The 12877-nt window shown below is 43.5% G+C and overlaps 1 protein-coding gene across 2 annotated transcripts in view; it reads right to left on the bottom strand.

The window, feature by feature from the left end:
* YBX3 (Y-box binding protein 3) overlaps positions 1–12877 on the bottom strand; it is a 38536-nt gene that overhangs the window by 4926 nt on the left and 20733 nt on the right. Inside the window, exons 4-7 of one of the 2 annotated variants that reach the window (XM_067565677.1) lie at positions 12764–12853; positions 11756–11878; positions 5080–5277; positions 730–824 (exon numbers count right to left, since the gene is read on the bottom strand). In XM_067565677.1, the coding sequence (XP_067421778.1) occupies positions 730–824; positions 5080–5277; positions 11756–11878; positions 12764–12853 (506 nt within the window). The remainder of the gene's footprint in view (positions 1–729; positions 825–5079; positions 5278–11755; positions 11879–12763; positions 12854–12877) is intronic. The other variant, XM_067565678.1, reaches the window with a different exon arrangement.

Below are 12877 nucleotides of genomic sequence, written 5' to 3'. Positions count from 1 at the left end.
GAAGTGTGAATTTAAAGCACAATAGCTATTCCAGGATCCTATTCCATACTAACAGTGCCTTTGTGCAGTTCAGCTTAAATCCACTTGGAAAGTTGATTAAGCTAAACCACCTGAAGGCACTCTCTGTGGAATAAGTGTCTACACAAGAAAACTTGTAGAATAGTTATTTCCCCATGCAGACAATCTTGAGGTCCTCCCTCAAACCTAGCCAAACCCCTCAGACTGGAGCCCAAGCTCTGAAACCCAGCAAGGTGGAGGGTCTCAGAACCCAGGCTCCAGCCCGAGTGGGAATGTCTACATTGCTTTTTTTAAAAGCTTTTTTTAAAGCATGAGCACCACAAGCCCAATTCAGTTGACCCAGGTTCCAAGACATGTTGCTGTGAGTTTCGGGGTTTTTTTGGTGCAGTGTAGATGTACAGGAGAAGAGAGAACATGTGACAAATTTCAAGATGTTGCCAATTGTTGAGACACCAAAGACTACGGAAGAGGATGGGGAATTCACATACCCTAGTTCTACTCCTGGCTCTGTAATTCTCTCACACGACTTTAGTATCACCCCTCCCTCAGCTTCCCCTCTGTAAAATGGGTAGAATGCTTTTTACATAAAAATCTTAGTCAAGTATTTTGAGTTCTGGGGACCGAGTATCAAATGACATTAGGGCCTATGTAGGCATTGTTATGGCCTAAATCCAATGGTGTTTTCGATAGCGGAGGGTGGATGGTACAAACCTGCGATAACGTGGGCGATAGGAGGGATTCCGATGGACTTGCTGATGAAGCTGTGTTCCTTCTGGGGCCCCGTCCTTGATTTCCCCTTCACCTCCCTAAGACCAAACAAAAGGGTTACAAATGTGCAGGGAGCTGATGGACAATTTCTAAACTACACAGGGTTGGAATGAAAATCAATTATTCTTTCCTCTTCTGATCACGGGACATGATATGAAAACAAAAGGGAAATGTGATAAAGTTAGAGGTATGGGTTGGATGAATAGACTACAAGATGGATACAAAGTTGGCTGGATCATTGGTCTCAACGGATAGTAATCAATGGCTCCATGTCTAGTTGGCAGCTGGTAACAAGCAGAGTGCCCCAGAGGTCGGTGCTGGGGCCGGTTTTATTCAATGTCTTCATTAATGATCTGGAGGATGGGATGGATTGCAACCTCAGCAAGCTTGCAGCTGGGATGAGTGGTAGACACTCTGAAGGGTAGGGATAGGATACAGAGTGACCTAGACAAACTGGAAGATTGCCCCCCCCCAAAAAAATCTGGTGAGGTTCAACAAGTGCAGAGTCCTGCACTTAGGATGGAAGAATCCTATGCACTGCTACAGACTGGGGACTGACTGGCTAGGCAGCAGTTCTGCAGAGGAGGACCTGGGGGTTACAGTGGACAAGAAGCTGACTATGAGTCAATAGTATGCCCTTGTCGCCAAGAAGGCTAACAGCATATTGGGCTGCATTAGCAGAAGCATTGCCAGCAGATTGAGAGAAGGTATTATTCCCCTCTATTCGGCACTGGTGAGGTGCATTTGGAGTATTGTGTCCAGTTTTGGGCCCCCCACTACAAAAAGGATGTGGACAAGTTGGAGAGAGTCCAGTGGAAGGCAACAAAAGTGATTAGGGGGCTGGAACACAAGACTTATGAGGAGAGGCTGAGGGAACTAGGCTTGTTTAGTCTGCAAAAAAGAAGAATGAGGGGGGATTTGATAGCAACCTTTAACTTACCTGAAAGGGGGTTCCAGGGAGGATGAAGTTAGGCTGGTCTCAATGGTAGTAGATGACAGAACAAGGAGCAATGGTCTCAAGGTGTAGTGGGGGAGGTCTAGGTTGGCTATTAGGAAAAAGTTTTTCGCTAGGAGGGTGGTGAAGCACTGGAATGGGTTACCTAGGGAGGTGGTGGAATCTCCATCCTTAGAGTTTTTTAAGGAGCAGCTTCACAAAGTCCTGGTTAGGATGATTTAGTTGGGAGTCAGTCCCGCTTTGAGCAGAGGGTTGGAGTAGATGACCTCCTGAGGTCCCTTCCAACCCTCATCTTCTACGATTCTATGAATTAAACAGCCAGTAAATTTAGAACAAATGAAAGCAATGCCTCTTCATGTTGTATATGACTGACCTGTGGAACTAACTGCTGCAGGACAGTCAACAAATATGGCTGGATTTTAAGAAAAGACAGACAGTGTAATACTGTCCATTAAAAGGTATTAAGAACAGATACTTCAAGGTGCAGAATAGTCAGCTACAGGGGACAAGAGGCTTTGAAAACATTATACAATTAGTCAAGTGCATTACAGGGATTTTTACTTCTTTGAAATTGAAGGAATATTTAATGTTGGAGGCAGTATACTGGAGTATATGGACCAGTGAGCTGAACTGTCAGGAGCAAGATACCAGGGTAGATGGATCAATGATCTGTATAGCAATTCCTAGGTACCAAAGAAGGAAGAACATGGTCAGAAGGCTCTCACTTTGACAAAGAAGAGAACGAGCCAGCAGTGCCCCTCCCCTTCCTCAAAGGAAACAGATGGTGGAAAAGCTACTTGAGGAATTCCTACTCATTGCTCTAGAGAAAGGCAGAAATCTTACCAAAATTCCTCAATCCAGAGCACCACATGCTCTTGTATTATTCATCAAAAGAAGAAATGCACTATGGGAAGAAAGCTACTGATGGAAAAACATTACTTCTAAACACTTTTGGGACACTAGATGTATCTTTGGGCTGAACCTCTCTTGGTTGAAGGCCACTCTCTGGCTCTAAGTCACGTGAAGGGAACATCCACCTTGACAAGACTGTTGCAAGATATACCAGTATTATCCTAATCCTACACAATCAAAACCATTCCTAACCCAATCCGAACTATATTTCTTGCCACCTAATGAAGTAAAGCCAATACGTACTATGGGGAGTTTGATATAGATTACACTAGACTGATTTGGAAGAATTATTTTAGGTTGGAGGGCCCAATCCTACAATCCAACTCTTGCAGTCCCTATTTCAATTCATTCCAAAACATTGTAATCAATCCAATTCAAGTTTATTCAATGCAGGCCACATAAATCCAGTTAAATCTATCCCAGTATCTCTAGACCAGCCTAACTGTTTTCATCAAACCAATTAATTCAAAATATGTGCCAAGGAAATTAAAGATTTAAAAAAAATCCTATTAAGTCATCTTGTCCACCATGCTAGCAAACCAGGATTGTTCCTTTCCCTACTTGGCATTTTCACCCTTCAAATACTTGAAGGTTTTATCATATTCCCCCTTACTCATGCTCTGACAAAACTATACATATTTAGTTATTTTAATCTTTCTTTACAGCCCCTCTTGCCAACTCCTTGGTAATAGATCTATCCCAGTATTTTATTTTATGATACAAAGGTTTACAATTTAAGCCGATATAGAGATAGATGTGTATGCGTCTGGTTACAGAGATTTGCTTATATCATTACTCTTGTGGAACAGGACTGCACAGATGCACCAGGAAACAAAATATAGAACCTTTTGGCTTTAGAGCACTGATTCTAATGGTCAGTTTGGGGCAAAAACTATCTTCATAGGCCATAAAAGAGATTTCAGATATGGAATGAGTTTAATGGGTTTCAACCAGTTCCTAGTGAGTCAGCTATTATAACTCCACCACCACATTTAGCATTAACTGAATTCTTAACTTTCTTCAAGACAGAGGTAAGGTACAATAGCAAGGGCAGTTATGTTTGGGAAGCTTGTAGTGCTACTGCTCAGTGTACCAGATGTGGAAAATAGCAGGACTTTGGTCTCCAGGAGTTGACAATCTGATTCTTTTCACTAATGCTAAAACTCATGGAATGGGGAGGAGGAACACCCCCCACTCCCACTCCCACACCAAAAAGAACATTAAAATATCAGGCCCTTCGTGTCTCCAAAGTTCCCTTGAGGCACATGCCTGCACTACGAACACCTGCAGTTTTACATGCTATGCCTGCATATAGCTATACCAACTGTTTTTAGCAGCCAGACACAGGCAGCTGCTGAGGTGGAGGAGGGGTGGAGAAGAGTGGAGAGTGAAATCAAGACAATGAAAAAACAGATAGAAAGCATGCTAAAACAAAGGGCACGTCATAAAATGCTATTTGTGGGTGGAAAAAACTGACGGACAGAAAATTAACTAAAGGAACCTCCATAAAATGCTGGCTAAATGGATGGTACTGGTGAGGGTGATCATCCATGATCGGAAAGGTGTAGACACTCAGGAGGGAAAAAGACAACTTGGACATTTAGATTGGTTTGAGATGGAACTATTACTCTTATCCCTTTCAAAAAAGAAGAATCTCAATGCACTACAAAACAGGTGACAAAATAATCTCAGTTTCAGAGCTTTCCCCCTCTCCCCCCCCATTACACCTTTCATTCTTTAAAATGAATATGGAAGAACCTATGTTGATCACAGGATCCCACTGTTCTCTTCCCCTATCTTTCATGGGGTGGATGGTGTCTGGGCACAGACTGAGTGAAGACACACAGATCTAGATCAATGGTTTCCTCAAAGTGAGATCCGTTGAATAAACAGATGATCAAAAGAGGAGACAACTTTCAGAACTTAGCAAAAAGTATGGTGGGAAGGACGGAGAGTTACTGGCTGGTCCACAGAAAATGAAAAAGTTGGGGAACTACTGAACTATTAAAGATATAAATGCATAGGGAAAGCAACAAGCATCCCATGGCTCCAGTGAATGCCACAGGTGTGGGTGGGAGAGATCTGGGTTTCTCAACCACTCCATCAAAAAAAATAAATTTTTTTTAAAAAGCAGACTCTTGATGCCTCAGTCCTCCTAAGCCCTATAGTTACCATCTGAATGTCACAGAGTAACATGGCTTGGCTACACTTTTTTTTTTTTGAGGGACAATTATATTGTTTAATGAGGATGGAAGTGCACCAACAGAAGACCAAACACCAACAGAAGACCAACCTGAAAGTCCAGTCACAGCTGTGTATGAATCACTCCACTGAGAAGCAAGTTCACAGATGTAGCGGTAGATGGGGCAGCAAGGGAGAAGAGAGCAGAGCAGGGCAGTAATCATAGTTTCCAGGTGCTGTTTTACCTGCGTGCCATCAGCAGCATGGGAATAGACCCGTGAGCGGCGGTCAAAGGTCTGTCCCACGCGGTAAGGTGGGAAGAAGCGCTGCCGGTATTGTGGGCGTCGCAGCTGGTTCCGCGACCCCGGGATATGCCCGTCGGTGATGGGAGGATCGAATCCTTCACTGCTCCCGCTCCCCTCCTCCTCCTCCTCACCCGGGTACTGGCGAAGCAAAGAAACACAGAGTCAGAACCAGGAGGAGGAGAGGGAGGGGGCAGATGTCTAACCAGTGCCTCCCCTACATAGATCCAATGCAATTACAGATTGTACACACTTGAGCATCTTATCAGGGAGAAAACAGTCCCTTTGTGTGACTCCAGTGCAAATGCACCTGGACAGCAACATTCAGCTTCAGGCACCACAATGCCAAATAGATGCAGTCACAATGAAGGGAATTAGGATTAAAAAGAACAAGAATGATGATGGAGCTAGAAGGCCTGATTTAAGAGGGAAGGTGGAAAGATAACATGCAGCCTAGTTAAGGAACAATTAGAGTGGGGAGTGGCACAGTGTGAACATTAAGTGGGAGGAACTAGTTGTAGGGAGAGAGAAGTACTAAGGACCATGATTGGGAGCAAATACATCTCAAGCATTCCCTTTGTGTATTTGCCTGTTCTAGTCTTTGTGCCTTCTTTCATGGTAGCCATAGGCTATTTTGTACTCCCTACCCTAGCATGCATACCTAAATTCCTCCTGAAGACTCACTTGTGCTGTAAAGCCCAATTCAGAACAGCAGCCCCTCCCCCCTTTGTAACAGATGTGTGGGCTGCAGACAGACAGTTACTAGGAAAAAAATTCCCATTCCCCCCACATCTCTGAGGAGCCAAGACTAGAACCCTGGTCCTTCACCTTGAACAATATAGGCCTGTACCATTTAAACTACAGGCAATCTCCTTTACCAAGATTAAAGCAGGTCTACATTACAAACATGCAGCAGCACAGCTGCACTGGTGCTGCTGCACTGCTGTAGCGCTTCTGATGAAGATGCTCTAAGGTTTTCATTTTAGTATTTAATTCAGTAAAATCTTCCCCTTTTTCATTTAAATGCAGCTTCTAAAGAATTTCTAGTTTGAGCACTAGTGTGACATGAAATCCAGGGCTTTGCTATAGTTTCAAGCGGAGCACATTGGGGCCTTGATAAAGGTGTACATGACACCATGATACTAAATGGCAAAGAAATAAAACAAAGTTCTGTAGCAGAATCTTCATCTAGGTCTCCCGGCATGTTGTGTTGTCTGTTTACTTCTGTGGCTTGTATACGATTGACCATACAATTATATACACAGCACTAACCGTTTATATGGAGCTTTACAAGCATACCATAGGATAGAGGTACTCTACCCACTCATCCCCAAGAGTTGACCATCTCAATGTTCTTTCCTACTGCAAATGAAGTTAATGGCAAAACTCGTTACAAATACTTGCTACCTCTTCTCCATAATCTAGAAGTGACATGTAAAGAGGTCTCCTTTCTTCCTTCTGGTTTTTGTTTTTCCAAAGTGAATTTTAAACTTTTTTTTTAGGCTTTGAAACATCAAGACAATCAAGCCATGTCTTTCCATATTTTTGCTAGAGCACTACTACAAGGACCAGTGAATAGGAGTGGTAGCCTTCACAGCCTGCAATTACAAGTCTGATTTTCACAAAGATCTTCTCTCTCAGGTTTTTCTTTCCTCCTGACAAGCAGTTCACACCTTCATTCTCCACTCTGTTACACCAGGTTTATGACATTGTAACTCAGTCTTCAAAGAAGTGAAGAGTACATAGAAATGATTTAGCAGAGTTAAGAATCAAGTGTATTTGTGTTTTCAAACTATCTCCCCAAAATAAATCTTTTCCCTTCAGTCCCTTTTGTAACTGAGAAATCTGGATGCCATAATCCTACCAATTCTTTAGTCATCTAAAAGTCTTTGGGGGTAGAGGGGAAGAGGGTAGAAAAGACCAAAATTTCTAATATAAAAAAGTTATGCAGGGGTAGGGAAGACAAACATTTTAATATATTCCTCCAGGCTATTTCTCCTGGCTAGAGATTATAAAGCAGGAAAAAAAAAAAAAGGCACAGATTCCTCCACCTTTACAGGAACATACCAGTTACCCAAGTTCCATCTAATCCAGCATCTGATCTCCAATAGTAGCCAGCATGAGATACTGTAGAAAATGGTTAAGAATCCGCAGTTGGGATGGGGGGCGAGGGGCGGAGGAAGAAGCGTGTGTGTTAATCTGCCCTCCATGAAGGTCTCATCCTAATAGTCAGAGACTGGCTTAAATCTTGAAGTTCTATATCCCTTCAATGACCCTCATTTGAAAATTATTATAACTCTCATATCCCTATTGTGCTAAGACTATCCCTCTGAATCTTTTTAAGTTTTTGGCCTCAACAACATCCTCTGAAAGCAAGTTCCACAGTCTAATTATACATTTCCTTGTGTTAGTTTTGACACTGAAAGGTGGCAAATTCAATGTCCCCTTGTTCTTCTACTATGAGACGTGGAAAAACAGAAGCTTTAACCTATATGTACACACACGCACACGTTGCTTTATATACTTCTATCGTGTCTTCTACTAGTCATCTTCTTTCTAAGGTAAACAATCGCAGTCTTTCATAGGACAGTCTTTTCCATACTTATTCATTTTCATTGCTCTTCTCTGAACCCCGTTTATTTTTGCAATATTGTTTTAGAGGTGAGGTGACCAGCACTGCATGCAGTATTCTGTAGTGACCCAGTTCTCAGCTAGGCTATTCCTACTGTGGGGAGAGGCAATACAAGGGAGATAATTTTAAAATGTAAACTTTTTGTAAACTTTAAAAAGTAAAAAACACCAGAAATTTGGTAGGAATGTAATGTAATATAAATATAAAGTAACAAATACTTGCTTAGAAAAATAAACTACAAACACTACAAAAGAAGTTTGTAACCAACACACTGTCAGCAGAAGAGAAAAATCAGCTTCTCCTCTCCCTAACTGAGTTGAAGCTAGGCTTTGCAGTCATCCCACCTTCACCCATCTCTGACTTGCGATGATCCTTTGTTTTGACACTCCAATAACCACCTCTCTTTCCTACAGGTGCGACCATGAACAGCTCCTTATCTGGACAGCCACACTCATTTCTAAGGCACCCAAAATGTATTCTCTCCATCACTATCCCAATCGTCATATGGGGTTATACCCCTTACGGCCAGACTCATTGCAAACTGTGCTTCAGCCTCCAGCTTCCTCTGGCAAATCCCTTTTACCCCAGCACCACACCTTTTTGTCTCCTTCTTTAAACTGCCTTACAACTCCTTCCCCCACCAGGGGATTCCAAGCCCTCTCCCTGCTCTCTCATTGCCTGTCTCTCTTCCGAGGACAGCATTCTGTGCTGCTGCATCACAGTTGCAGGCCCTAATATCCCTCTTGATTGAAACTGCAGCAGCAGCTAGTGCCAGGGCCAGGAAAACTACAATTCCAGATAAAAGCATATCATGGATTCATGTAGTAGCATCATATGCCATTCCTTATGCATCTTGTTCTCCTTTGACTGCAACTGTACAATAAGCAGAGGACTACACTGAGCTGTCTACAAGGATGTCCAGGCCCTTTTCTTGAGTAGAATAGTGAAATGATTATTTGCTCCCATGTTGCCCATTTACCTACATTGGTCAAGTCTATGTAGTTCTCTCACAGTCCTCTTTGATTCTGACTAACCTGTTACCTGCAAATTTTGCTATCTCACTGCCCTTTCCATTGTTAAACGCTAGAACTAGTACAGAAGCTTGAGTCATCATACAAACCTTTTGCCATGAGGAAAGTTGACCATTTATTTCTACTTTGCCTCATCTCCCAGCCAGTTTTTGATTCATGACAATACTTTGCCTCTCACCCCATGATAGTTTCTTTAGTAACCTCTTGTGGGAGATCACATCAAAGACTTTTTGATAATCTAAATGAATTACATCAGCTTGTTCTGCTTTATCTGCTACTTCAGTGGTTCTCACTCAGGGGCCTGGGGCCTCCTGGGGGGGATGTGAGCAGGTATCGGGGGTCCACCGAGCAGAGTCAGAATTAGACTCACTGGGGCCTAGGGCAGAAAGCTGAAGCTGCACTGCATGGGGCTGAAACCCAAGGGCTTGAACCCTGACACCCGGGGCTGAAGCCAAAGCCTGAGCAATTTAGCTTTGCAAGTCCCCCTGTGGCATAGGGCACCTGCTTGCTACCCCCTAACGCCAACCCAGGCAGAAAAACCATCTCTCAACCACACTGGCAAAACTTTTGTTTCAAGGTCAATGCTGAGGTCCACGTGCCAAAGGAAACCTGCTCCTGTACTGCTGAAGTCATTTGCCAGTAGCATGTTTAGGGGCAGCTCATATCACCTTTGGGGTCTCCTGCTTTTGTGTGGTGAGGGAACCCGACTTAGAGGAGGTCTGCCCTTCCGACTTGCAGAATTGAGGAAGAGGAATGTTAGTCATCAGGAGCGGGCACAGGCCTTAATGTTCTCTAGGGCTTCATCTGTTCAGTCATTAAAGAAGTGCAGGCACTCAAAAGCAGAACACTCCTATGGCCACTGTTCTTGCATTTCTGTGCAAGGTATCATATGCTGCTTTTAGGGAGTGCCTAGCAAGCACATGACCCTCAGTGACCAGTGTCCTAGGTCCTTTCTTCTGTTCCTCTGGCAAAAAGAGTCTAGGACGTGGCTCGTGGCATCCACAGGGCATAACTGAAATGGGACACGCGGCTTAATAGTTAGCCACCCAAACTCTTAGTAAGATGAATAAGTAGAACATCTGGCAAAACATCCAGCTTACAATCTGTCAGAGGGCAGAACAGGGGCACTTTACTGACCCTTCTTTCCTGTACTGCAGGTACCAGTGTGGAGTTTGCCAAGCAACACTATGGTAAAAACTGAGAGGAGAATAGAGAGTCAGATATCCTTGGCCACAGCTGTAGACAGAGCAACCTTCTACCTGGTTTGCATCTGTAATATGATGAACAGGGGACATATCATCACCAGTGCCATTACCTGTTTGCAGATGGAGAACATTTGTCATTCTCCCCACTAGTTACTGAAACAGTGTCTGTTCATAAGGAGGGAAATGGCTGAAGCACCAATGTGTTCTTTTGATGGGATACCATCCATATATGCCTACAAAAGGGACTTGAACAGTTCCTCTGAAAGTTTCATCCTATTCCACAGATGTGGGTAGATCCAAGGGGGTCTCCTACTGGTATCAGTGAGAGCAAACACAGGCTGTGTCAGTGGCAGATGAATAGGTGCTTGTGAGGGCACTGGTGCAGAGGAAAGAGAATGTGTTAGAAAGGGTACTGGTGCCAGTACAGAGGTTTTCATGGAGCCCTGTACAGAGGGCCACATAAGTTGAAGATGGCCCTGCAAGATATCCTTCTATGATGCCTTGATCTGAGGTGACAGAACATGACCATGGTTGAGTCAGGAGACTCTCCAGGTTAATCTCTGAAGGCACCCCCAGGCAGTTCTGGATTGAGACTAGAGAACTCAGTACAGGCACAGAGTTTGAGCAGCAAAAAAAGCAAGTGGTAGGGTGGCTTGTTGCCTTGACAGTGGACCCCCCCAAACTCAGGCACAAAGATGTCAAAAGGCATCACTGCCATCTGAACCAGTGAGGAGTCCATATTAGTTATTCTAGTTACTGAGTAGCATGGAGAACAGGCAACAGCAATGCCATGAGAGTCTGATGCCCTCATGGATGAGGGTATGAAGGAGAGGGATGTGGCTTCCTTTCTTTGCTGTTGCTACCTCCTGCGTTAATGCCAAGGCTTGAGATCTTAGCAGTTGGTGCAGATATTGCAACTGTAAATCTAAGTGACACCAGTGATGGATCTGCACCCAACAGAGAGTCAAGGAAATTCTGATCTTCAATCTGCAAAAGAAGGTTGTTCTGGCATTAGAACTGTCAAGTGTATGTCTTGGATCCTGTGTCAGAGGACCTTAGCACAGAGGCTGATCTGAATACCCTTGGAAGACCTGTCAAGTTATCAGGCTGTAGGCTTTGAGATGAGCCTAGAGCATCAAACATATCTCCCATGTGGTGCACAGAGTGAAAGCACAGCATTCTGTACAATGCTTTACTGAATGGGTTTTACCCAGGCATAGGAGGCATCAGACTGGCATAATCACCAGGCAAAAAATGCACTGCTTAAAGCCCTTGCACGGATAGGGCCTAACATGATCCCTGTATGGGGCAAGGAAAGCAACGGTTTATTCCAGTACCTTTTAGGCCAGTGTAGACAGAATCAAAAAAGGACCGAGTGAAGAGCATAGAGTGAGCACTTCGCTGTGCAAAGAGGCAAGTTTTTAAGGAGAAAAATACTTCACAACCAACCAACCACTTTCAAATGTCCACCTAGAGACAGACACCAGGAAAGTATACCTTCAGAAAAGCTCAAAGTGGCTTTGAATGTACTGTCAGCTCCACATGGTAGACACAATATTGGTGAGGACAGTGGCTGGTTAACCTCTCTCCTCTGGGCACATCAGGAGGAACATACCACTTGCCTCCAAGTTCAGCTGGATTGGTTCATCGTGACATAGTGCTTAACTTGGAATTCCCCAATCCTCAAGCAGGGAATCTCAGAATCTGGGCTTTAAGTCGAAGTGCTGGAACTAAAAATGAGCCTGACTTACATTACGAGGCGGTCCACGGCGTCTGCCATAATAGCCACGTCGGTAACGGCGCCTGTCTGCAGCATAACGACTGCCTTCCACAGGGACTCCGTCTGGACCAGTGACATTGGCTGCTTCTGCACCCTGAGATGGGAACAGAGAAAGGAAGTGATGAAGAACATGCAAGAGAACAAGACCCAAGTGGAAGGTGGACAGACGCAGAAAAAGGAAGCAAGATGGGGAATCAAAACACCTGTTTCCATAACTACAGAATTAAGACAAGACATGATTTTCTTCCCTCCAAATAGTGCAGGTTTTTTCTGACACTGATTATTTTTCCATTCTTCACAAAGTACATATGGCAAGAATGCAAAAGCAGACCAGATATTCTCAACCTCATGACCAGAAATATATTCACAAATTATAGTGAGTTCAAAGGACAGCAACTGATCAGCAGGCCAGAAAAATTGAATTATGAAGAGAGATTTATAGGAACAAAACCAAAAAACCCCTAACCAAAAATAGCCAAATAACCCCCCCCACAAGCACAAAATACAAAATCAAAACAATCCTGAGTAACTATAGCTTAGATAAATGACAATTAACAAGGAACATGAGTTTACAAGTATTTGAAGGGTACAAATACCAAGGAGGAAGAGAATTATTCAGTGTGGTACAAAACATGCAGATACATATCTACAGCCTTCCTATTTGAAAATATTAATCTGGTCAAATAAGGATTTTTTTTTTTTTGATTTTTTTTTTTAATTACAGCCCATAGAAGCAATGGGATGAAATTAAAGAGGCACAGTTTCAAAGTGGAGATTGTGATACGTTTTGGAAAGAGTCATCAGACTGGACAATAGTCTCCTGAGGGAAATGTTAGACAATCTGTCAGTGGAGTAGATCACTAGATTGGACAGAGCACTGGAGGATGTTACAAAGAAATGATCCTACATCCATCCCCCTTGGGAGAAAGGTAGCAGCGGACTACCTGAGAATACTTAGGTCTTTTTCCATCTCTCTCACCTTTTCTCCCTCGACCACATCAAACTCTACAGTCTCTCCATCACCAACACTGCGCAGGTATTTCCGTGGGTTGTTTTTCTTGATCGCTGTCTTTAAAGAGAGACAAAACACAGT

The sequence above is a fragment of the Emydura macquarii genome, unplaced genomic scaffold (assembly GCF_026122565.2).
Source record: "Emydura macquarii macquarii isolate MOO-44397 ecotype Brisbane River unplaced genomic scaffold, CSIRO-AGI_Emac_v2 contig_2694, whole genome shotgun sequence".
NCBI classification, from domain to species: domain Eukaryota; kingdom Metazoa; phylum Chordata; order Testudines; family Chelidae; genus Emydura; species Emydura macquarii.
The sequence above is the reverse complement of the archived record's forward strand: the minus strand, read 5'-3'. Positions and strand labels throughout refer to the sequence as shown.